This window comes from Manacus candei, unplaced genomic scaffold, assembly GCF_025592945.1.
Source record: "Manacus candei isolate 608988 ecotype Guabito, Panama unplaced genomic scaffold, ASM2559294v1 h1tg000150l, whole genome shotgun sequence".
In the NCBI taxonomy this organism is placed as follows: domain Eukaryota; kingdom Metazoa; phylum Chordata; class Aves; order Passeriformes; family Pipridae; genus Manacus; species Manacus candei.
In genome coordinates this window covers 1,970,966-1,997,949 of record NW_026138198.1, presented here as the reverse complement: position 1 = coordinate 1,997,949, position 26,984 = coordinate 1,970,966, and the positions used below count along the sequence as shown (strand labels likewise).

General features: G+C 47.2%; 1 protein-coding gene across 1 annotated transcript in view; it reads right to left on the bottom strand.

Moving 5' to 3' along the window:
• The window catches only part of MDGA2 (MAM domain containing glycosylphosphatidylinositol anchor 2), a 293,882-nt gene that overhangs the window by 38,445 nt on the left and 228,453 nt on the right, over nt 1-26,984 (bottom strand). Inside the window, exon 10 of the mRNA XM_051772102.1 lies at nt 9,079-9,227. Within this exon, the coding sequence (XP_051628062.1) occupies nt 9,079-9,227 (149 nt within the window). The remainder of the gene's footprint in view (nt 1-9,078; nt 9,228-26,984) is intronic.

The window sequence follows — 26,984 nt, the reverse complement described above, 5'->3', positions numbered from 1 at the left end:
GAAAGGGTTGGAAAGCATTGGAAGGGGCTGCCTGGGGCAGGGGTGGAGTCCTCATCCCTGGGGGGATTTAAAAGCCCTGTGGATGTGGCACCTGGGGACATGTGGGACTTGGGGACACTCTGAGGGACATGGGGGGATTGTTGGGGTGTCCTGGGCAGGGCCAGGGGTTGGACTGGATGGTCCCTGTGGGATTCCAACTCTGGATATTCCATGATTCTGTGGTTTGGCAGCTGCACGTTAAACCTCTTTCCTTCTTTTCTGCCTGGAAAAAACCCATTCAACAATGGGCATAATCTTTCTCAATTAGCCAATTCCTAATCCATCAGAACAATCCCAGGCATGTAATTGACTTTTTTTCTTGCAGGACTATATTAACAATCCTCCTGTATTTGTTCCTACCATTAATCATATTATTTTGTATTTACCACGTTGTGTAATTGGCTTTCTGTGATACAAACAAAAACACACATAAAAAAAAATAAATTCCCTTTTTCCCACCCTTTTTAAAAAAAAACCTAAAAATCCTCAAGTCTTTAGTAATTAGGAACTTTGAGTCCAAAAATGAAGAATGTTATAGAAACAGTTTTTATGGGCTACAAATTGACAGATGAGTGATTCAGAACAGGAACAGCTGTCCACGATCCAAATTTACTGTCTGGTATTTAAAGAGGAAAGAGACAGCAACACTTCAGGGAAAGTTGCCAGGAGAAAGATCCATCAATTAAGTCCTCTCTTTAAATATGTAAAACAGCTCAGGTTTTCAAGGCAGAGCGAAAATGTTAACCTAGAGAGAGGGATCCCTTTTTTGAGAGTAAAATCCAAATAGAACACAAATATCGGCTAAAACCTGGTGAACTGGAAGATAAAACACACTACCCTCTGTTTCTCCATACAAATGGAGGGTGATAAAAACATCTTGGAAGTTGTGTATTAGAGCACTTCAGTCCATCTGTTAAGTAAATGGTCATTTAAGATGCTTCAGAGCTGGATATTTCAGAGCTGGAAAGTTGTTGTGGTTTGTTTGCTTTTAACAACTTTAAAGGTGGGGGCAAAGAGGGCCTGGAGGGACTGCAAAGGGGGAATGGCTTCCCACTGCCAGAGGGCAGGGATAGGTGGGATATTGGGAAGGAATTCCTGGCTGAGAGGGTGGGGAGGGAGGGAATAGAATTCCCAGAGAAGCTGTGGCTGCCCCTGGATCCCTGGAAGTGTCCAAGGCCAGGTTGGAGCAACCTGGGCTGGTGGAAATTGTCCCTGCCCATGGCAGGGGTGGCACTGGATGGGCTTTGAGGTCCCTGCCAACCCAACCCATTCCATGATTCTATAATTCCACAACTGACCACAAGATGTAGGATTTTGCTCCTGGGAAGGATCCCACTGTGCACTTCTCTGAGGTGTGGACTCGAAGCAGTCACAACCTGGAAGGTGACACCACATTCAAATCAAAACCTTCCTCAATTTTTGCTCCTTTAAAGGCTAAAATGTGATATAAATCAATGAATCCTTTAAAACTGGCTGCATCCCAGCTGAATTCACAGGAGTCTGTGGGATCAAACAGGAGCTGTGCTGTTCCCAATCCCAGCAGGGCAGGTTCTCCTGCTTTTTCACTGCTGCAAACATCTCCCAAAAAAAGCTTTCCACTTTTAATCCCACAAAAGGTGGGATTATTAATTATTAATTATTAACCCTTACTAAGGCCAGTTTGCAGGGAAAGTTTGCTCCTTCCTTCTCGGTGATGGATCAAATTCCAAGTTCACCTTTTGGGCAACTCTGACACTCCTCTGGGGCACAGGGTGGGACTCCTGGGGCTGGGCCTGTGCAGGGCTCAGGGTTGGACTGGATGATCCTTGGGGGTCCCTTCCAGCTCAGGAGATTCTGGGATTCTGTGACATGGAGCTTAAATTTCTTGATTCCTGGTTTATCTGCAACAGCCACACCCTGATTTTTGTCAGAGGCAGAATTAGCAACGTGGCCTCAAGATTAATTCCCTCAGTTTAAATCAAGCACTTCACACCTACACCAACAACTCTATTGCCACCATCAAGAACTCATCCACCCCAAGCCACACCCCATATTCCAGTGGTGGCTTCTCCATCCCACAAAGCTCCAACTGCTCTCCAAGCACAGGCAGGGCACTGAACTGCCTCATTCTCCTGGGATTTCTAAAAGCTCTTCACAAATGGCCATATTTTTTCATCCCAAATCGTTCCAGAGTGACAAATTAATGGCAGGGGCTGCAATCAGGATGACAAGTCCAGGCCCTTTTTGAGCTGGAGCTTTGCTGCTCAGTCAATGCCACGAGCCAGGGAGGGTTGTCTTGGGAAATGAGCTGGAAAAACAAGGCTGCATTTTAAACAACCTGCAGGAGGCTCTGCAGGAACAGATCAGGGGGGAAAAACACCACCAGACGAGCTCATGATGCCAAAATGCATTTCCAAGGAGAGCAAATATTCTGATTTTACTTCGTTTTTTAAATAAGGAAGAGTTTTTGGCAATAAATAACAGCCCAGCTGTCAGATCTGACCGTTCCAACGGAGCCTTTCTTAAATCCCAAAGAAAACTGGGAAGGAAATGGCCACTGGATGTTTAATGAAGTCCTCCAAATGGAAAGGGGAGGGTTTCAATCAGCTCAGAGCCACAGATGCACTGCAGCAGGGGGCTCCTTGGCTGGGGAAAGGCAGAATGGTTTGGGTTCCATGGAAACATCTGCGGTGTCAGGGAATAAAGAATTCCCCAGCAGGAAAAGAACAGAGGGATTTGTCCATGGGAATAAATCACTCTTGTCCCAACAATTTATGATATTGGTAACATGTTTTTGGATGTTCCAAACATACACTGATTATATGTTCTGGCACAGCTCCATCATCCCTCACCTTGGAGCAAAAAAAAAATGGGTTTAAGGAATTACCAACAGAATTCCATCATTTTTACAAGGTAAACTCCCTTTCCCAAGGCCCACTAGGAGTGAATATTTCTCACCTTCCTCTTTGCTTCGGTTTTATAAAGTGATCTCAGAGGAATGTAGGGAAAAGAAGTTCATTCCAGCCCCTGGAATTAAGGCCTGGATGTGTCCCACTGACACAGAACCCAACAGAACCATCCCCAGAACAGGTTTGGAATGGGAGAGATGGAAGAAGATGCATTTCTACTGCTAAAGTGTATCCCAAAATCCTGATATATTTTAACAGGGTACTTGGATTTAATTTATTTATGAGTCTTAGGCATTGATGCTCCTCAATAACCTCACTAAGGAGGACAAATCCTTCACCAGAAAGAAGTTTCTGTAGCACTCAAAGGCCTCTGAAATATATATTTATGCTGTATTTACACATCCAGACACACAACTCTTACTTGTCAGGCACTTGCCTGAGGACAAAGGCCATAATTTTTATGCAGCTCTTAAATATTAAATAAGTTTTATTCCTCTGTTTCTCTTCTAGTTTTCATTCTTGCACATCCTTGAATATTTCTGAACAGCACCATGACATCCTATTAAATCAGCACTGACAAAAAAACCTTTGCTGTCATTTATGGATTTCTTTTTTTTTTAAAAAACAGTCTGGCTTTAATTTATAAAATTATGGAAATATAGAATGGTTTGGGAGGGACCTTAAAGCTCATCTTATCCCAACTCTTTTCCACAGGCAGGGACACCTTCCACTAGCCCAGGTTGCTCCAACCTGGCCTTGGACACTTCCAGGGATCTGGGGCAGCCACAGCTTCTCTGGGAATTCTATTCCAGGGCCTCTCCAGCCTCCTAGGGAAAAAATTCTCTTCCATATCTGACCTGAATTTCAGTTTTGTATCAAGAACAAGAAGGAGGAATGGAAAGCACTTCAAGGCAATCATATTTTTCATTTTAAACCCGAGTTCTGAGCAGCATCCTGATCCTGCTTCCTGCTGTTCTCATCCATTGGATAACTGCAGAGCAGCAGGGGGAAAAATCCCTCAGCAGACACACATCCCACCTTCTCTGCTCCTCTCTGCTGCTGCTGGAAGTGGAGCATGTGTTTATCAAGCCCCTTTTTTGAGGGCTGACCACGGGTTGCTCCCTGAAGGAGCCGAAAAAAAAAGGTGGAGAGCGACTTGGGACAAGGGATGGAGGGAAAGGACACAGGGAATGGCTTCCCACTGCACAAGGGGAGATTTAGGGTGGGATATCAAGGCTGAGGAATGATTTGCAAAGGAGGAAGCTGAGGGCTGGGATGGGAGATTTGGAGCCAAGTCTTTTAATTGCGAGTTGAAAATGGTTCCAGCCTTGGGATGGATGAGGCAAATGATTACATACAATTCTGAAAGTTAAATTTCTGCTGATTATGTCTTAAGGAATTCAGAGCTATAAAGGTTTAAATCCTGTGGAGCCAGGATGGGAGAGCTGGGGGGGTTCCCCTGGAGAAGAGAAGGCTCCAGGGAGAGCTGAGAGCCCCTTGCAGGGCCTGAAGGGGCTCCAGGAGAGCTGGAGAGGGACTGGGGACAAGGGATGGAGGGACAGGACACAGGGAATGGCTTCCCACTGGAAAAGGGGAGATTTGAGTGGGATCTTGGGAAGGAATTCTTGTCTGGGAGGGTGGGGAGGCCCTGGAATAGAATTCCCAGAGAAGCTGTGGCTGCCCCTGGATCCCTGGAAGTGTCCAAGGCCAGGTTGGAACAACCTGGGCTAGTGGAAGGTGTCCCTGCCCATGGCAGGGGGTGGCACTGGATGATCCTTAAAATCCCTTCCAAACCCAACCATTCTGATCCCTGAAATGATTCCAGGACCCTCTTTGCCTGCTGCCCCCATGAGATCTGACCCCAGTGAAGAACTGAGGTTAGAAATCACATGTAGGACATTCTTGTGTGTCTTCAAGAAACCCCTGAAGAGTTAATAAGACTCTTAATAAATCAGTAATGAAATAGCAGAATTTTACACTTACATAACAAAACCCAAACCCAGGCAGTCCCAGCAGGCAATAATTTCTTGGATCAAATGTATATGTAAGATTTTGCCTGCAAATTTTTTTGTGAAGAAAAGCAGTTTAGATTGACTGCCCACATCTCGTGGTAATGGGAAGGGGCAGAGCTCTGCCTGGGATTTGTTCTGTTCACAGTCCTAGAAATTATAGCCCAAAGCCCCCAAAATGAGAATGGGAACACACCCAGAATAGGGTTGGGGATGGAAGGGACCTTTAAAGCCCATCTTATTCCAAACACTTCCATGGGCAGGGACACCTTCCACCAGCCCAGGTTGCTGTTCCTGGCCTTGGACACTTCCAGGGATCCAGGGGCAGCCACAGCTTCTCTGGGAATTCTATTCCAGTCCCTCCCCACCCTCCCAGCCAGGAATTCCTTCCCAAGATCCCACTCAAATCTCCCCTTTTCCAGTGGGAAGCCATTCCCTGTGTCCTGTCCCTCCATCCCTTGTCCCCAGTCCCTCTCCAGCTCTCCTGGAGCCCCTTTAGGCCCTGCAAGGGGCTCTCAGCTCTCCCTGGAGCCTTCTCTTCTCCAGGGGAACCCTCCCAGCTCTCCCAGCCTGACTCCACAGGATTTAAACCTTTATAGCTCTGAATTCCTTAAGACATAATCAGCAGAAATTTAACTTTCAGAATTGTATGTAATCATTTGCCTCATCCATCCCAAAAAATGGAACCATTTTTAACTTGCAATTAAAAGACTTGGCTCCAAATCTCCCATCCCAGCCCTCAGCTTCCTCCTCAGCCTTGGGAAGGACAAGCACAGGAGGCTGCAAACTGGAAATTGTAAAACCAGCACCATTTCTGCTCTAATTCAATTTACCAAACCCAGGGAAATCAATAAGAGACGTGTCTTTGCATGTCACACTCATTTCTTTTTTTTTTTGGCCAAACTCTGCCTGTCTCATTCACAAGTGCAGATGGAACAGGAGGAAAGCAAGGCCCTTTTTAGATTTCCACAATAAATGCACACAGGGAAGTCTTTGGGACAGGTAATACGATATAGATTCAAATCTTTCAGGGGAACAACACCAGAAATATTCCAGTGTACATGTGGACTTTAAACTTTCTCTCTCTTCCTGCCCTGAAATGAACTGCTCCAGATGTGAGGAATTATTTTGGCTGCTTCTGAACAGGATTTATACACAGTTTTGATGTGCAGATATTTTACATGGAAATGGATATTTCACAGGGAAATGGATGTTTTTTCCAATGGAAATTCCATTCCAAAGAGCTTGCCAACATCTCTCCCTTTGCAAGAGGTTAGGGATGGCCACTCCCTGATCATGATGGAAGGAACATCTGCAGAATTCCTGCCCATCAGGTGAGGTCCTAAATGCGCTAAAATACGGACGTTCCTCACAAGTTACTTCAAATTTCCTTTTCTCTGTTTCCATTTTCACTCCAGAGGCAGGAAAATGACCCTTCTCTGCCCTCAGGATTCCCTCCTCACCTGAGAGGATCTTCCTTCTCCCTCTTTGACCTTCTTGTCTCCCCTGACATGTCATTAAACCAAGCTCCACTTTTTTCTCAAATAACTTTTCTGACATTTCCTGTGACAGTTTCTTTTAAATCCTCCTCACCCAATGCTTAAAATACTTTAAAATCTCCTTAACCAATGCTTAAAAACCTAAATTTCCCCTGTGTCCTGCTTTCCCACCATTCCATCCTCCTCTGAGAGGTGTTTATTGTAACTCCAGTGACAAAGCAGGTGACACGGAGCAGGATCTGACAGGAATATTCTGGTGATTCATCCAGGGTAAAATCTGGGAGCCCTATTCCAGGAATATGGAGAATATTAAGGAAAGCCCCAGAGAAAGAGGGTTCAAGAGAGATGTGGTCCCACAGAGCCATGAAATCCTCTGGGTTGCTGAGGTTGAGTTGGGATATTGGGAAGGAATTCCTGGCTCCTGGGGGGGAGGGAGGCCCTGGAATAGAATTCCCAGAGAAGCTGTGGCTTCCCCTGGATCCCTGGAAGTGTCCAAGGCCAGGTTGGAGCAACCTGGAATAGTGGGAGGTGTCCCTGCCCATGGCAGGGGGTGGCACTGGGTGGGCTTTGAGGTCCCTTCCCACCCAAACCAATCTGGCATTCCATGGAAATTCAACAACTCTAAACCTATTACAAGCTAAATATTCCCAAAATTCTTCCTGGATTCTGTCTGAAGAAGCAACACTGCACAGGTCAGGCACAGAGGGAGAGATTTAAGAATCCTCAATTCAACAGAAATTTAGGGATCAGAGAAAGGGAATGGTGTGAATGGAACCAGGAGCAGATCCCACAAAACGTTTTCAGGGCATTAAAAGGTAAAACAAAGATTAAGAGCAGCTGATTTTTCCAGCTCAGAACCCCATTCCCACCTGGAAAACATCCTGTCTTCTTTCTGCCACTCCCCAAAGATGCTCTTCCCAATCCTGTGGCTCCCAAAAACCAGCAAACCCCAGTCAAAAATACCAAGCCAAATAATTACCCAGCACAAACAGTCTGCTGGGAGGGTGTAAAGAAAAACAAGGATTTTAATTATGGCCCTCATTCCAGGGGGAATTCCTGCAAAAACGTGTGTCCAAATGGATCACTGGGTTCCAAATCACCCCCTGGTTTGAAACGTGGCCTCAGAGACATGAAAGGGGAATATTTTGATGAGCCTGACACGGAGTGTTGTCAAGGAAATTAGAGCAAAGTAACTCCAGTTAATTATATAAATAGATAATTAAAATTAAATTAAAATTAAATTAAAATTAAGCAGGGAAAAAAAATAAAAAGCAGCAAAAAAAATCCTAATGCAATTAATTTCATTATATATTCTTCGACTTGGGCGAATTCTCCTCGTAATTCCCTAATTCCTCTCGGGGCAGGGGAATCACGGCCCTCGTTTGTGCCCAGCCATGCAAACAGTGGCATAAACACGGATTAAAATCACCCATTTTCATTTCAAATGAGTGGGATTCAGGCAGGAGAGGGAAGGAGAGCCAGGAGCCTCCAGGTCCCAAAGCCCTTCCCGGGATTTGTCCCGGTCGGCTCCAGGACTCCCAGGGAGGTCACACAAGCACAGACCCCACACCCATTCAGTAGAAACAATGGGCTCAAACTGTGTGTTTGTTTTGCAGCTCCCAAAGCTCATCCCGGCAGGAGATCTGCAGGATAACAAAGTGTTTTCTGCCTCAACTTTGCCAAAATATCCGTCTCCAAAGTCTGCCTTAATCCCCAATGTCTCCCTCCCTGCACAAACTGTTGTTTCAGGTGTTCGATCCCCAAATATCCGGTTTTTAAATCAATCTGTTGGGGAGTCATTGAAAGGAAAAGAAACTCAAATCAGTGCCAGGGTTGGGGAGCGGAGAGAAGAGAAGGGAAGGTTTGGGAAGGGAAACGAGAAAATAAGAAAGGGAAGGGGAAGGAAAGGGGAAAGGAAAGGGGAAAGGAAAGGGGAAAGGAAAGGGGAAAGGAAAGGGGAAAGGAAAGGGGAAAGGAAAGGGGAAAGGAAAGGGGAAAGGAAAGGGGAAAGGAAAGGGGAAAGGAAAGGGGAAAGGAAAGGGGAAAGGAAAGGGGAAAGGAAAGGGGAAAGGAAAGGGGAAAGGAAAGGGGAAAGGAAAGGGGAAAGGAAAGGGGAAAGGAAAGGGGAAAGGAAAGGGGAAAGGAAAGGGGAAAGGAAAGGGGAAAGGAAAGGGGAAAGGAAAGGGGAAAGGAAAGGGGAAAGGAAAGGGGAAAGGAAAGGGGAAAGGAAAGGGGAAAGGAAAGGGGAAAGGAAAGGGGAAAGGAAAGGGGAAAGGAAAGGGAAAGGAAAGGAAAGGAAAGGAAAGGAAAGGAAAGGAAAGGAAAGGAAAGGAAAGGAAAGGAAAGGAAAGGAAAGGAAAGGAAAGGAAAGGAAAGGAAAGGAAAGGAAAGGAAAGGAAAGGAAAGGAAAGGAAAGGAAAGGAGAAACTTGAATAGAATAGAATAGAAAATAAAATAAACTAAATTAAATAAAGTAAAATAAAATAAAATTAAAATAAAATTAAAATAAAATAAAATAAAATAAAATAAAATAAAATAAAATAAAATAAAATAAAAATAAACCACAATGAAATAAAGGCCCAGAGGCCCTCCCAGAGGTGCCCAGCCTCCCAAGGCCCGTCCTGCCCACGCAGTGCCCCTGACCTGGCGGATGCCCAGGCGGTAGGCGAGGATCCGATCCACGGCGTTGGGGTTCATCTGTGTCCACTGCAGGCTGTAGGAATACACCCGGGGCCTGTTCTGCCACAGGGGGTTGTAGGTGTCGTAGTAGAACTCGGGGGCGTAGGCTTTGCCTGGGGGAGGCAAGGACATGGGTTAGGGACACGGGTCAGGGACACAAACAAAATCATGGAAACCTCGCTTTGGGAGCCAAAGGTTGAGACCCAACCCCTGGTGTGCTGAGCCTTCGTTAAATCCACTCCTGGTGGTTTGAGTCTTTGCTAAATGTGTTCTGTCAGAAGCACATTTGGGAATTCTTTGCCCCCCCAAAAATCATCAGGAAGAAACAAAACCCTCCAAGCCCAGCTCTGATGTGTTTGTGAGCCCCTGGTGTTTTGAGTCTTTGTTAAATATGTTCTGTCAGAAACACATCTGGGAATCCTTTGCCCCCTAAAAATCATCAGGAGGAAATGAAACCCTCCAAGCCCACCTTTGAAGTGTTTGTGAGCCAGGCACTGCCTTGTTCTGGCCAGAGATTCATTCCAGCTACACAAGTGTCCTTTCAAGACATGTTTGTGCATTTTAGCAAACACAGAAATTCATGTTTATTGGTTCTGAGTCCCATGATTCTCCTCATTAATCAGTGTTCTATCCTTCATTGGCTAATTCGGTCCCCATTCTTTGGTCCTCTTATCACTCTTGCTCAGAGAGAGAATCTCCAGCACTCAGGCTGTGATGTCTTTGTTAATCCCCTCTGTATCTCCTGGTTACTCCAAGGACAGAACAGAAAAAAGGGAAGGGAGAAGGAGAGGGAGAAGGAGAAAGAGGAGAAGAAGAAGGAGAAAGAGGAGAAGAAGAAGGAGAAAGAGGAGGAAGAGAAGGAGAAAGAGGAGAAGAAGAAGGAGAAAGAGGAGAAGAAGAAGGAGAAAGAGGAGGAAGAGAAGGAGAAGGAGGAGGAGAAGAAGGAGAAGGAAAAGGAGAAGAAGGAGAAAGAGGAGAAGGAGAAGGAGAAGAAGGAGGGCCATACATTTAAGATCCCAGATATCCAATGTTCAGCTCCTTCAAGTTTTGTCTACTAAAACCCATCAAAGTCAGTCCAGAGAAACTCAAAGTTTCAGTGGTTTAAAGATCAAACCAACAAGTCTGGTAAAAGAAACCTACCAACTGCTACCATTAATTATAAATTTAGAAAACTTATATCATTTCCAACACCTCCATCCACGTTTTTAAAGGATTTGTGGCGATGCTTTGCCTTTATCATTCAGTCACTCGGTGGAATTCGCAGCCCAGGTGTGGGCAGGGAAGAGGAAAAATGAAGGGAGCCTCTGGGAGAGACTGGAGCTACACACGGTGCCTCTGCTCTGATTTTTTCATGCCCAGCTGACTCAAATGGAGACATCAAAGCGACCTGCACGACACTGGGAGACTCTGTGACAGCTGCTGGAGCTGGCACAGATAATATGGAATGACACCCGGGAGCCGGGAGTAGGAGATGGATATTTCCAGCGACTGCTGCTGCCTTCATCACATCTCCTCCTCTGCACCTTCCCACCTGGAATGCACCCAGGCTGTCCTGGATAACCCCCCCAGAGGTGCCCTCTGTTCTCCTGCATTATTCAGCTGAACAGACTGGTTTGTACAAGGCACGGACAGGACGTCTCACAGGGCACGGTGGGGACACGAGTGGCTCACCAGCCTTTCCAGCCTTTGGAAACAGCAAAAACCCCAAGGATGGTGCCCCAAACCATGGCCTGAATTCTCTACATTTTGACTTCAACCCACAAAGAGGTTTTGCCCAGAGGTGTCCCATCCCTGGGAACATTCAAGGTCAGGATGGGCAGAACTTGGAGCAACTTGGTCTCGTTAAAGATGTCCCTGCCCATGTCAGAGGGACTAGATGGCCTTTAAAGATCTTTTCCAACTCATGATCTTTCATGGAACAGGCTCATCCTGCCCTGTCCCCTTTTGGGAGCAAACCCAAACCAGGCTTTGACTCATTTTGTCGTAAAAATGAGACAAAACACAGGAAACCAGAATACTTACACGTTACCCTCCTGCAAAGGTCTGAAAGGGGCTTGTAATTAGAGAAAAATCCAAGCAGGGTAAGGTCTTTTCACCTCCCAAAGCTTATATTTCCATCCTTCCATTTCTCCAGGGGTTTTGTCAGTGGGGATAATCAGGAAAGGGACTGAATAACACGGGACACATGGGAAAACATGGTTTGCCTGCTCACATGGAGCTGTGAGAGGGAGGTGGATTCGTTAATCACCTCCTTTAATTGAGGTTTGAGACGCCAAAACTAACACTGTATTTAGGCCTTTTCTCCTCCAAACTATCCCTGTCCACAGGTATAAACAGAGATGGATGGAGAGGCCTCAAAGTGGGACGATTTTCACCCTCAGAAAGACAGTGAGAAGAGGAGGGGGAAAGTGCATTAAAACAATAAAAAATGCAAAGGGACAAAGGGAAAATCACACAAACAGACACCAACATGGTGGGTGTTGACCAAGCCTTTGTCTCTCCAGCCACGCTTTGCTTTCCAAAGCATGAAAAGCCCCTTTTAGCCAAGAGGTTTTTTTGCCAATTGGTGAAAGAGGAGGTTCAATCAGCCATTACTGGGGCAGAGGTGGTGTTGTTGAGGCAGCAAACAACAACAACACCCTGAGGGGAAGGAGCAAAGCAGAAGCTCAGCTGTAAAACCTGAGCCCGGAGATAAATGAAAGGAGGCCCAGCGGTGGCTGCGATTTGTTTTCCTTATTTATGCACAGTGGAAATAATGGAGGAAAAGCTCATGCTGGATGCAAATTATCAGCTCTCCCCTTTTCTCCATAATGGCATCCCTGGGGGAGGTCCTGAAAGGATCCATAATTAGACACTTGTCACAACGTGGGCCCTCGAACAACACGGTCACCTCCGGAGCGGCTCGGAGGGCCCGTGAGGAGCGGCATTATCCCAAATCCCTCGGAACACAGGAGGGCTCTGGTGTGAATGGAGATGCTGAAAAATCAACAACACAGAGCTAAGACCTTCCCTTGCAAACCTGAGAAAGCTGGGAAGCGGTTTGGAGCACAGGGAAAGCGGGTGTGGCCTTTGGAGGGGTGGGAGCCAAGAGGAATGTGGGGCGATGCCTGGGCAGGGTGATGTCCCCTGTCCCCATGGCCCTTGGCTCCGACAGCTGTGGCCAGCTCTGGGTCCTGAGGAAGTGGGAAGTTGGTGGAAGTCCTAATCCACGTCCTGGGAAACACTCCCCCAAAACCCAGACTCGACTCCCCTTCCTCTGACAGGAGGTGACACCGAGCTGGCCCTGAGCCAGAGGTAGATAAGGAGGTCAATGGGATCCTGGGGGCATGAGGAAGAACATTCCCAGCAGGTCAGGGAGGGGATCCTGCCCCTCTGCTCAGCCCTGGGAGGCACATCTGGGGTGCTTTGTCCAGCTCTGGGCTCCTCAGGACACAAAGATGCTCCTGGAGCAGGTCCAGGGCAGGGTGATGAAGGTGATGAAGGTATGGAGCATCTCTGAGGGAGCTGGGGCTGCTCAGCCTCCAGAGGGGACACCCAGAGGGGACCTCCCCAAGGGCTGGCAGGGCCTGCAGGGAGGGGGCAGAGGATGGCCCAGGCTCTGCTCGGGGGGGCCCAGCAATGGCCCAGCAGGAACGGGCAGGAACTGATGCCCAGCAAGTGCCACCTGCACAGGAGGGAGAACTTCTTGGCTGGGCAGTGACCCAGCCCTGAGCAGATTGGCCAGAGAGGGGAGAGTCTCCTCCCTGGGGATATTCCAGAGCCCTCTGGACACAATCCCTGTGCTCTGGGATGGCCCTGCTGGAGCAGGGAGGTGGGATCAGATGGGACACTGTGGGTCCTTCCAGCCTGACCCATACTGGGATTTGGTTTTGCCATAGACAGGTGGAAAATTCTCTTTTCCCTCTCCTCCCTGAATACTTTGAGATTCCCTCCTGAGCAAATCCTGCTCAGCTCTGGATCAGGATATCAGAAGATAAATACCCTTAACACCGGATTATACTACACCAGTCTAGTTCCAAATAAATTCCCCAAATAAATTCTAGTTCCAAATAAATTCCCCAATATCCTGAAGAAAACTGAAATAAAGGGACTGAACCAAACAGATATGTAATACCCCGATTCCACATGCAAATATAACACTGCCATGATTTTAGGAAAATCCTCCCTGGGGATATTCCAGAGCCCTCTGGACACAATCCCTGTGCTCTGGGATGGCCCTGCTGGAGCAGGGAGGTGGGATCAGATGGGACACTGTGGGGTCTTCCAGCCTGACCCATCCTGGGATTTTGTGACTCCAGACAAACAACCCAACCCTGTCACTGCCAAACCAAAGGCAGCACTGGCCAGCAAATCATCCTCCACTAGAGAAACAAAGAGATCACAAATCATGGAATCGCAGCATGGTTTGGGCTGGAAGGAACCTTAAAACCCATCCAGTGCCACCCCCTGCCATGGGCACTGTCCCAGGGGGCTCAGGGCCCTTGTCTTTGCTCCCCCTGCTGTGGGGAGGCAGCAGCTGATGTGGGGGAACCACCTACAGTCCAGAATCAAGCCCTGCCCTCGGGAAAGGTTATCCCACATTCCCCCCTGCAGAGATGCCTCAGACACGTGGAGCTGTGTCTCATGTCCCTCGTGCCCCAGCTGGGCATCCCTTGGGGTCACCAGCTCTACCTTCACCTGCCTTTCTTCCCACAGCCACGGCAGCCTCTCCTTTCCAAAGCAAAGCCCTTCCTTTGTTCCCACAGGAGACTTTTCCCTTTCTCGTGGCGTTTGCCCTTTTCAAGCACAGGCAGCAAAAACAGCCTTCAAGGCACTTCAGGATTTATTAAGACTTGTCCAAGGCCAGGTTGGATGGGGCTTGGAGCAACCTGGGCGGGTGGAAGGTGTCCCTGCCCATGGCAGGGGGTGGCACTGGATGGGCTTTAAGGTCCCTTTCCAACCCAAACCATTCCACGATTTCAGTTTAACTTAATTAATCCCTCCCGAGGAACTGTGGTGTTTGGGGCTCTGCCAGGGAGAGGATACAGGACACAGCTGGATGTGGAGAGAATTGTTTGTTTTTCCTTTCCAGCACTGACAAACCACCCATTTCTTGCACCTTCTGAACACGCAGCGTGTGGGAAATAAAGAACGAGGGGAGGGTGGGAACAGCAGAGGGACAGGCGACACCAAACACGGTTTTACTCCTCTGGGCTGCTCAAAAAACGCACAAACACAGCAAATGTTTGCGTTTGAAGACGACGCTGTTAAATAAAGCTGGAATTCCTGCCGGGAATGCTCCCGGAGACCACCCAGCCCAGCTCAATTACACATCGGCGCTGTTGTTCCACCGACCTCGATGGATTTGCATATGAAACCCGTAATTATCAGCTGTGCTAATGGCCCTCCCCGGCACACGGGGATGGGTTGGAATTGTGCTTATTTCCCTCCTCAGGATGGCACAGGGGGGGAAGGAAAACCCCAGCCCCCCTTTCTCCAAAAATACCCACAAAAATAACCCCAAATACCCCCAAAATAACCCCAAACCACATCTCATAATAACCCAAAACACTCTGAAATCACCCCAAAAATACCCATCAGATAGCCCCAAAAGAACCACAAAAAAATCCCCAAATACATCAAAATATCCCCAAATAACTCCCAAATTCACCTGCGCTCCCAGGAAGGGAGGAATGGATGAGATAACACCTCAAAATACATCCCATAATACCCCAAAATACACCCCAAAACACTCTGAAATCACCCCAAAAATACCAACCAAATAGCCCCAAAATAACATCAAAATAACCCCAAATTAACCCCAAAATCCACCTGTGCTCCCAGGAGGGGAGGAATGGGCAAGGTAAGACCAAAACATCTCATAATACCCCAAAATACATCCCAAAATACCCTGAAATCACCCCCAAAAGAACCTCAAAATACCCACAAAATAACCCCAAAATACAGTGCATAATAACCCCCAAATACTCTGAAATCACTCCAAAAATATCTCTAAAATAAACCCCAAATGCCTCAAAAATACCACAAAGTAACCCCAAATTACACCCAAAATAACCCACAATAAACTCAAAGTACATCCCATAACACCCTCAAATACACCTCAAAATACCCTAAAATCACCTCAAAAATACCCACAAAAATAACCCCAAATACCCCTAAAATCCATCCCGTAATACCCCAAAACAAACCTTAAAACACCCTGAAATCACCCTAAAAATACCCACCAAATAGCCCCAAAAGTACCACAAATGCCCCAAAATATCCCCAAATAACTCCCAAATGTGGCTCATCCCACCCACGGATCCCATGCCAGGCTTTGGGAGAATCCCCTTCCCTGTCCTCTGCCACTGCAGTTCAAATTTGCTGTTTAGTAATTTCTAGGAAAGGCTGAAATAGGATTTTGGAAAGATGGGATATCAAATCTCAAGGAATATTTGTAAAATCCCAAACTGGTTTGGGTTGGAAGAGATTTTAAGGATCATCCCATCCCACCCCCTGCCATGGGCAGGGACACCTCCCACTAGCCCAGGTTGCTCCAACCTGGCCTTGGACACTTCCAGGGATCCAGGGGCAGCCACATATTTTCTGGGAATTCCACCCCAGCACCTCACTGCCCTCACAGCCAAAAATTCCTTCCCAATCTCCCCTTTTCCAGTGGGAAGCCACTCCCTGTTTCCTGTCCCTCCATCCCTTGTCCCCAGTCCCTCTCCAGCTCTCCTGGAGCCCCTTTAGGCCCTGCAAGGGGCTCTCAGCTCTGCCTGGATCCTTCTCTTCTCCAGGTGAACATCTCCAGTCATTCCCACCCATTGAGCACATTCCAATCCCTCCAGGCAGCACATCCCAAACATTTTCTACCCACTCTCTACCAGTGTAAGGTCAGAAATGGTGGGAAAGTCAAGATGGAAAGTCAAAATAGAAGCTAAGCAAACAAACAGAAAAGCCATTCCAGCTGCTACATCCCAATTCCGGGATCTAAAAGCTGGAGTGGTCCTGAAGGGAAGTGGATTGATGCCCTCATTCCAATGGGTCCTGAACTGGTCCCTCTTAGGGAAAATCCTCAAACAACCTTCACTCAGGCACAGCAGATCTTGCTCTGCTTCACTCAGATCCCTCAGGAAAACAACTTAAAGGATTGTTTCCTTCCAGTTGCCAGCACGTGGTTTCCAAAGTATTGTAAGGAATCAAGGCCAGGCACCACAGATTCCAACTGGGGTGGGAGCAAACCCAGAGCATTGAAGGGATCATTTCCCTGCATTGTCTCTTTATGTTCCCTTTATCTTCACATCTAATTCCTTTATTTCCTTTGTTTGATGCTTTGTGAGTGCAGCAGCTTTGCTGGGATCTAAAGGGTCCTCAAAAGAAGGGGATTGATGCCCTCATTCCAATGGGTCCTGAACTGGTCCCTCTTAGGGAAAATCCTCAAACAATCCTCACCCAGGCACAGCAGATCTTGCTCTGCTTCACTCAGATCCCTCAGGAAAACAACTTAAAGGATTGTTTCCTTCCAGTTGCCAGCACGTGGTTTCCAAAGGAACATCCAGAATCAAGCCCAGACACCACAGATTCCAACTGGGATGGGAGCAAATCCAGCAATGGCCATAAAGTGCACAAGGAGGCTCTTCCCTGATTCTTACAGCTCCAGATCCCACATGGAGCTGGAAACACGGGAGCAAAGAGTGGGAGCTGTGCAGACACAGCCCCAGTGCCGTGACAGCTTCAGCAGAGCATTAAAGGGATCATTTCCCTGCCTTGTCTCTTTATGTTCCCTTTATCTTCACATCTAATTCCTTAATTTCCTCGTGTCTGATGCTCTGGGAGTGCAGCAGCTTCGCCGTCTCTGTTCCAAACTGGCAGCACAAATGCACTTTTAGCTGCTCATGACAAGGTATAAGAGATGATCAGAGTGTCTCTCTCTCGCTTTATAACAGCAGCTATAAACGTTTAGGGGATAAAAAAAAAAAACCAACAACAACAACAGCAAAAAAAAGGCAAATAAAAGCGGAGATTTACAAATGCTTCCCCCTCTCGGCAAATTCAGCTCCAGCCCTTTCTGCCTTTAAAAGGCAGGAAGAGTATAAATCCTGAAGGAAACGATATATTTAACTGGGTAAAATATTGGGACACAGAGAGTTTATGAAAAATGCTGCCCATTACTGTGCTCTGCTTTAGTACAGGGGATATATTTTATGAAGGGTTTTTGAGAAGAAAGAGAAGATACTTTGGGCTTTATTTGCATTTGTGAAGGGAAATATCTGTCTTCAGGATCTGCTCCTCCTCCCAACCCTGCAGCTGAATCGTCCCCATCACCTCCAGCCTCCCTGTAACCACAGAACCATAAAATCATGGAATTTTAGGGGTTGCAAGGGACCTTGAAGGCCCTCTTATTCATGCTTTTCCTTAATTCTCCATAAGTGACTTCCAGGGATGATTTATTTTGGCTGAGCAGCTGAAAAGACACACCAGTGCAGTTCATAAAGCTCAGAAAGCACAAGCATTAATAATAAATAACCCCCAAAAGCAGGTGGGTGAGGCAGCTCTTCCAAGGAATTCCTCACTGCAGGAACCACCACATTCCTGCTGCTCCAGCTCCATGAACTCGGGGATGACACTTTCCCACCCTCTCCAGAAAAAGCCTCTTCCCAAAGGATACATAGAATCCCTAATATATTGTAGCTTGCAGGGAAGGAATGATTTGGAAATCAAACTAATGCCTAACTAGAGTACAAATTTAAATCTAGATTTAAATAGATGGTTTAGATTTGATCTAGATTTGTTCTAGGTTTAAATAGATGGTCTGTCCATCTTAAAGGATTTCAGAGTTTCCCATTCCAGGCACAGAAATTTTGCTTTGAACCAGTAACCAACACCTCATTTAAGACTCAAACTAATAAAATAGTGGTATTTTACACGTCATCCATGAGATTCCCTCTCCACATCCCCTTTAACGATTCCTTCCCCTTTCCCTGGGGTTCTTCTGCAGCTGCAGGATGGAACATCTCCCCAGCAATAACCAAATGTGACATCTGCTGGCTGAGCTGTGGAAGAGCCCAAACTCCTCTTCCTGCAATTCCTGCTCCTTCCAACACGGGATTCACAGCATTCCTTCTCATCCTGAGCCTGGATCTCACCCTGGGAACAAACCTCGATGTTCCATCTTAATCATTTGGGGCCGTGTTGGTTGGCAAAGAGCTTTGATATCACCTGGGGAGAGGTTTGGAACACAACACCATGGATTTGGATTTGTTTCCACACAGGCCATGCTCAGATGTGACCTGTGTGATGACATCTTAGAGGGATAAATAAATCCAGCTTAGAACAGGCTCTGAAGCTTCGTGGTTCACATACAGACTCCCCCTGTTACAGGTGAGCTTTGCCAAGCTCCTGCATTCCCATAAATCCACCCCTGCCATCGTTTCATTCCATCATTTTTACAGACACACATTCAGACACTTCTATTCACCCTACAGATATCTGGGCATGTTTGCAGACATGTCTGAGCCTGACTAGGAAGTCATTCCTAAACAAAGGTGAAATGCAGCTCAACAACAGAGCAAAACAAAGGCTCTGCTGGAGGTGGAGGTGGCAATTTCCCTGTCACCAAAGGGAGTGCTCCACAAATCCCATGGGAACGGCAGCAGGGGGAGGGGGAGTGGTGTCACTTGGCAGTAAGTGCTAAATGCCTGAGAAGTGAAGGATGGGCAGGGAAGGGAACGGGGATGCTGTGAAATTGTAAATAATAAGGTGTCAGCACAGGGACAGGGAGAGAACTCAGGAGGGGGGAGATGGGGGAGCTCCTGCAGAGCCTGGAAAAACACGGCTCTTGGGATCAGAGCACGGCATGGAGTCACAGGGAAACAGAACCACAGAATCCCAGAATATCCTGAGCTGGAAGGGACCCCCAAGGACCATCCTGTCCAACTCCTGGCCCTGCCCAGGCCCATCCCCAAGAGTCCCCCCTGTGCCCCAGAGGATCATCCAAACCCTCCTGGAGCTCTGGCAGCCTTGGGGCCGTGCCCACTGCCCTGGGGAGCCTGGGCAGTGCCAACCACCCTCTGGAAAAGACTCTTCCTGAGATCCAACCTGCCCCTGCCCTGGCACAGCTCCAGCCCTTCCCCCAGGTTCTGCAGCCAGTAGATCATTTGGCTCCGTGAAATCTTCTGGAGCAAGCCAAGGAACAGGCAGCTGGATCAGCTCCAGCCCTCGGCCCTGCTGCTCCTGCAGCCCATGGGAACCACGACATTCCTGAGCATCCCCTCTCCAGGGGCACCACAGCTCTTCCCCCACACCTGGCCATGGCCATGCCCACCCCAGCTCCATCCATCAGCTCCAGCTCCAGCCCTGCTCCTCATCCAGGCTCCTCATCCAGGCTCCCCTGGGCCTTCCCAAGCTCCTCAGACCATCCAGGGAAGCTGCAAGCTCTCCCCTCTTGGCCTTCAGTCAGGAAGCTGCCTCACCTCCATCCTTTCCATGCTGTGGAATCCCCAGTTCCTGACAAATCCAACCTGCCAATCTGGGGATGGCCATGGACGGCTGGGAATTCTGGGCAGTGGGAAAAATAGTCAAAGACCAAATGTCCCCTGTGTCCTCCCTCGTGTGGCCTTTCGAATTCCTACTGAAGCATCACTACCATTAAAAAATACATTTTCCATTCAGCTGCCAGGCACAGTGGGAATTTGGGTTTAATTAAAGACTTTGGAGATGATAACAGAGCCCAGAGCATCTCCTCCAAGTGTACAACAGGAAGAACCATTTCCAAGGCCTGCAGAGCATCGGGGTTCTTTGGATTCCTGCTGAATTCCCTCCTGTTTTTTTTGGAGGATGGGGATGAAGAGGAGCTTTGCCAGCCCCTTCAGCAGCAGATTTCTGCCCTGCACCACCTGGGGCAGCTTAAATCCAACGTGGTTGCTCCAATCCACTCCAGAACCACACAGAACACCCTCCCATCACACAAACGGGCACTTGGGAGGAAAAAAAACAACAAAATGCCAACCAGCAATGGAATTCCTCTGCTTTCCACAGGCAGGACTGAAATGCAGATCTCAGGTTGCCCAGAGAAGCTGTGCTTGCCCCTGGATCCCTGGAAGTGTCCAAGGCCAGGTTGGAGCAACCTGGGCTGGTGGAAGGTGTCCCTGCCTGTGGAAGTGTTTGGAATAAGATGGGCTTTAAAGGGCCCTTCCAACCCAAACCATTCTGGGATTCTGAGATTCCCTGATCCCATGATTTCTTCATGGCCTTTACATCTTCTCTATTCAAAATAGAGGACAAAGACCCAGCCAGGAGAAATAAGATCTGAAATAGGCTGGTGGAAAACAGAGGGTCCTCTGCCCTGAATTATGGATCAAATGGGCAGGATTCCCAAAGTAGGAATGTGCTGCCAGGAAGGGAGACTGCAAGAGAGCTGGAGAGGGACTGGAGACAAGGGATGGAGGGACAGGACACAGGGAATGGCTTCCCACTGCCAGAGGGCAGGGAGAGATGGGAGATTGGGAAGGGATTGTTGGCTGGGAGGGTTGGGAGGGGCTGGAATAGAATTCCCAGAGAAGCTGTGGCTCCCCTGGATCTCTGGAAGTGTCCAAGGCCAGGAACAGAAACCTGGGCTAGTGTAAGGTGTCCCTGCCCATGGCTGGGGGTATAATAAGATGAGCTTTAAGGTCCCTTCCAACCCAAACCTTTCTGAGATTCCATGCTCACACCCACCACAGCCTTTTTTGGGTGAACTGACTTTATTTTCCTGCTCCCCCAGGGGCAGATTTGCACTAAAAATTAACAAGTGTGAAGCAGAGTGAGAATCTCAGATAACCTCTCCCTCCACTCCTCAAATCAGCTCCACTTCAACCTCAGGATGGAATTAATTAACTTCATTTTTCTCTCCTCACCAGCTGACAGGAAAAGCAGGGCTGGGATCCAGCAATCACACCTCATCACCTTTGCTCAGAGGTCACTTTTGGCACTGCCTGCTCCACTGGTGACCTGGGAACAACCCACATTTCCAAACTCTGGAATTAAAATGCCCAGAAGGTGGTCCCTGCATCAGGCTCTGCTCCTTTCCCTGGGCTTTGGGCCAGGAGTTGGTCAAAAAAACCTGTTAATGCAGCAGGAACTGCCTTTTCTATTTGTCCACACATGGTTTAAGCTGCCCCAGGTGGTGCAGGGCAGAAATCTGCTGCTGAGGGGGCTGGCAAAACTCCTCTTCATCCCCATCCTCCAGAAAACAGGAGGGAATTCAGCAGGAAACCAAAGAACCCCACTGCTCTGCGGGCCTTGGAAATGGTTCTTCCTGTTGTACACTTGGAGGAGATGCTCTGGGCTCTGTTATCATCTGCAAAGTCTTTAATTAAACCCAAATTCCCACTGTGCCTGGCAGCTGAATGGAGAATGTATTTTTTAATGGTAGTGATGCTTCAGTAGGAATTTGAAAGGCCACACGAGGGAGGACACAGGGGACATTTGGTCTTTGACTATTTTTCCCACTCCCCAGAATTCCCAGCCATCCATGACCATCCCCAGTTGAACAAGCAGGGAGATATATGAATTATTCTGATATTTTTCCATGTGTTTCTGAATTAAGGGAAGCAGTGACCAGTTAGGGAGACTATTTATGAGGGGTGGAGGGACAGGAGAAGGGGGAAGGGCTTCCCACTGGAAAAGGGGAGATTTGGGTGGGATATTGGGAAGGAGGGTGGGCAGGCCCTGGCCCAGGTTGCCCAGAGAAGCTGTGGCTGCCCCTGGATCCCTGCAAGTGTCCAAGGCCAGGCTGGAGCAACCTGGGCCCGTGGAAGGTGTCCCTGCCCATGGCAGGGGTGGCACTGGATGGGCTTTGAGGTCCCTTCCCACCCAAACTAGTCTGGGATTCCATTAATTGAGTTTGAGACTAACTTCTCATCTCTAAGTTCTGCAAATCCAGCAGAGCTCCTGCTGCCCTGGGAAAGCTGCAGTTGGACTGTGGAGAAAAGCTGCTCCCAAACCCAGGGGAGGCAGGGATGTGGAGCACAGATGTGTCCTGCTCATGAGGAGCAAACAGAGGAGCAAGAGACAAAACCCAACCCAAACCAAACCTGAAGAGGCCATTTCTGCTCTTCCAAACCAAACCAAACCAGACCTCAAGAGGCCATTTCTGCTCCTCCAAACCAAATCAAACCAAACCTGAAGAGGACATTTCTGCTCTTCCAAACCAAACCAGACCTCAAGAGGACATTTCTGCTCTTCCAAACCAAACCAAACCAAATCAAACCAAACCAAACCAGAAGAGGCCATTTCTTCTCTTCCAAACCAAACCAAATCAAACCAGACTTCAAGAGGCCATGTCCTGCTCTTCCAAACCAAACCAAACCAGAACTCAAGAGGCCACTTGCTGCTCTACCAAACCAAACCAAACCTAAAGAAGACACTTCTGCTCTTCCAAACCAAACCAAACCTGAAGAGGCCATTTCTGGTCTTCCAAACCTGAAGAGGCCACGTACTGCTCTTCCAAACCAAACCAAACCTCAAGAGGACATGTCCTGCTCTTCCAAACCAAACCTCAAGAGGACATGTCCTGCTCTTCCAAACCAAACCAGACCTCAAGAGGACATGTCCTGCTCTTCCAAACCAAACCAGACCTCAAGAGGACATGTCCTGCTCTTCCAAACCAAACAAAACCTGAAGAGGACATTTCTGCTCTTCCAAACCAAATCAAACCAACCCTGAAGAAGACACTTCTTCTCTTCCAAACCAATCCAGACCTCAAGAGGACATGTTCTGCTCTTCCTGGAGGAAGAGGTGGTCCATACCCATCTCCAGCTCCACAATTCATGGAAAAAAACCACAATTCATGAAAAAAAACCTGAGGTCCCCAGGAAAGCACTTCAAGTGTCAGCCCAAAGACACCAGGGGGTGTGTGGGAAATAAACCCCCCCCTGTGCCAGTTTGACCGGAGACATAAAACTGGGATCCAGGATTACTGTGATCAGTGACACAGCAGGAAATTCTCTGCTGTCCTTGGGAAAGATGGAAATGTTGCTGCAACCCCCATTAAGCTTTACAAGAGAGACTGGAATTTATACAGTCGGTTTATAGCCTGTAACATTCATTTAGACTTACTGGAAAGCTCATAACTCAGAGCTAATAACTTATAGCCAGCTTGTAATCAAATCTTCCTTAGAGAAACACTGCCATGGACAGCCAGGATTTATATGGAAGCTTGGATGGGTGTCTTCAGAAGGAAATAAATTCATTCCAGCAGTAACTCAAATCACTGGCTCTATAAGCTCTCATTCATATTTAAACCTGGGGGGGCTGAAGGAGACTGAGCTCCAGAGAGGTTCTCAAGGCTCAAACTCACCAAAGCAGAGATGAGTCCAGCCCTGGGAGCAAGTCCAGAGGCCATGGAGGTGCTCCAAGGGTGGAGCCAGGCTGGGAGAGCTGGGGGGGTTCCCTGGAGAAGAGAAGGCTCCAGGGAGAGCTGAGAGCCCCTGGCAGGGCCTAAAGGGGCTCCAGGAGAGCTGGAGAGGGACTGGGGACAAGGGATGGAGGGACAGGACACAGGGAGAATGGCTGTAAGATGGAAGAGGGTAGATTTAGGTGGGATATTGGAAAGGAATTCCCAGCTGGGAGGGTGGGCAGGCCCTGTTCCAGGTTGCCCAGAGAAGCTGTGGCTGCCCCTGGATCCCTGGAAGTGTCCAAGGCCAGGTTGGAGCCACCTGGGCTGGTGGAAGGTGTCTGGGGTGGCACTGGGTGGGCTTTAAGGAGGTCCCTTCCAACCCAAACCATTGTGTGGATTCTGTGATTTGAGAAAAGTCCCTTATCCAAAGTTGGTTTCCCACAGGATTTTAGGTTCTGAATCTCCAGCTCGCTCCCCTTCTCCCTCTCCCCCCTGTTCTCTCTCTCTCTTGCTGTGTTTCTGTGTCACTCTGTGCTGTTCCCCTTTCAAGTGTTGTAAAACTGGGTTGGAGTCACCCAGACCCTGAAGAGGTTCATTTTTGGTACCCTGAAAAACACCCCCTGCTCCTCCAGCCAACCCTGCTGCCAAGTCCTACACAAATGCAGTTTTTAAACTGCAAAAAAATATACTAAAGAAGTTTAGGAAACACCATAAACCTTTTCTCTGGTCAGAAAATAATCTTATTAACAGTCCATGAATTACGTTTTATGACTTGTCTCTACTGGGACATGTGAAGGTCTGAAGGTGTTTTGTCAGTAATTCCTCAGGGCCAAAAAAATTCTCTGTTGAAAGAATCTCGTAGTTTGATTGATTATAATATTTGATTTTAATATTTGATGGATTATAATATTTGATTATAATATTTGATGGATTATAATATCTGATTAGTTATAATTTTTGATTGATTATTATATATATTATATATTACATATATTATATATATAATATTATATAGTATAGAATATAATGTTACATACTATTTAATATTATAATTATAATATAAATGAAAATATTGTAATATTAGACTATTATAATATATGAAAAATATATAATATACATAATATAATATATATATAATATCCTTGGTGCTGCTTTTTTGCCCTTTTTTTACCCCAGTATTAAAAAAAACCACGTAAGACAATTCCAAGCTTTATAATATATATAATATATATAATATATATAATAATAATCATATAATATATAATATAAAATATATAATATATAATATAGTATAATATATATTATGCTATATGTTATATATTATATATTACATATAAAATATGTATTATACTATATATTATATACAATATATAATATAATAAATATTATATATTATATAATATATATAATATAATATATAGTAATATAAATATTATATATATTATAATATTACAAAGCTTGGAATTGTCCTACATGATTTTTTTTATACTGGGGTAAAAAAATAGGGGGCAAAAACCCCTCAGCAGCACCAAGGAGCTTTACAACTTTTTGTTTGTTTGTTTTTTTATTTGAAGAAAAAAAAAACCCAAACATTTAATTTAGATAATTTAAATGAGTTTGCTTCCTTTTTGGCGTGATTCCATAAGGAATTGGGTCGGGATCAAGAGATTTCCAGGCTGCTCAGCCCCTGCTGTGAGACAGAATGGAGAGTTCACTCCCAGCTCATCTCAACGTGGCCGTCAAATGTGACAACAAGTTTTGGTCAGTCTAAAATATCCCTCAGCTGAGCAGCTCCAGGAGTCTGCACCCCAAGAGCTCCAGTTTGAAAGGAAATTGGAAAATAGGGATGAGAGGAGATGGAAAACCCCCCCAGTCTCGTACAGGGCTTGGGGAGAGCAAAATTTGGTGCCTTGCTTTGGTTTCTTGCTAAATGAGGACAGAGCTGGGGACAGCTGAGCCACAGGGACTTATCTAACATCCTGGTGACATCAACCTGCTCATTTGGGTTTGGGTTTTGATGGACAGAGAGGAGAAGGAGGTTTTAAAAGAGGTTTTAAAAACTTGTAGAAGCTGCTGACACACCGAGGACAGGGTGTGTTGTGCCACCAACGCTGCCTTGGAGGGACAGGGGTACATCCAAATCCACACAATCAGCCGTGATTCCATGGAATCACAGGAATTTTAAGGTTGGAAAAGCCCTCCACGACCATTGTGTCCAATTTGTGCCCCATCCCCACCTCGTTCCCCAGCCCAGAGCACCGAGTGCCACAGCCAGTCCTTCCTTGGACACCTCCAGGGGTGGGGACTCCACAAGCTTTGGGCAGTGCCAAGATCCCCACAGCTCCACCACCTCCCCAGGGGCACAGACCACCACGTGGCATCTCCAAACCCGTGTTGCTCCAGGTTTTTTTTCCCAGAAGGAGGAGCTGCACCATCTGCCATGGCTGGATGGATTCACCTCCTCATGACACCGAGCACTCTGACATCCCACCGAAGCCAACAGGCCCTGCACTTGCTGACAGCCCTGAAAACAAGACAGCTGGTCTTGTCAGCATTGAGTTGTTAAAAAAAAAGGACAAAAAGGGAAAAAACCCCAGCCTGTTCTCACTTTTGCCTGGATTTGAAGCGATTTTCCAAACTCGGCGTCCCCGTGGCAGCGAAAATCAGCAGCAAGGAGATGAAAATTCACTGCAAGGCTCTGGATAAAACTCCCCAGGAGAAGGTGAAGAGCAAAAGGAATGGGAGCTCAACCTCAGGCTGGCAGAGTTTGAAAGCACAACCATTGGAAAACGGGCCATTAAAGCAAAATCTGGCAGTGCCCACCACCCAACCAGCAGAAAATGGGCCATTAAAGCAAAATATGGCAGTGCCAACCACCCAACCTACCAAGGCCCCCAGGACTTCAGGGGTGCAGGAGAATATCAGGGCTGATCTGGAGGCAGGGGAAGTATCTCAGAGCAATATAGAGGGTGCTACTCACAGGTCAGAACCAGCAGCCAGGCCCAAAGAACCCCAAAAATTCCAGCAGAAAATCCATGTGTTGGCCTGAGACAATGCAAACATGCTCTGATATGGATTGGGTATTAAAAAGCAAAACTGTTGTATTTCAAGTCATCTTCATGACAGGATTAGAAAAAGAAGTACTTTGTCTCACACTCAAAGCTGGTAAAATACAGGATTTGGGGGGTAGGGAACAACTGGAGACCAGAATTGCAGTGGAAGAAAGGACAGGAGCATCCAAGGAACCTGAGAGCTGGGATTTCAGAAGAGATTTTTCTGCACATTGCTGCTGTATTTGTATATTATTTGACCTCATATGATGTATTTTCCATGCTCTGAAAACGGTGTGGGCCATGGAGAAGAGACCAGAGAAGGGAGAGGTTGAGACAGGTCAGGGAGACAAAGGAGAACCTTCCACAGCTCCTCTTCCCTCCTCATCCTGCTGTCTCTCCCATCATTGGAGCACTAAATTTGGGTTAAATGGGAGGGAAAGGATATCAGGCACCTAAGA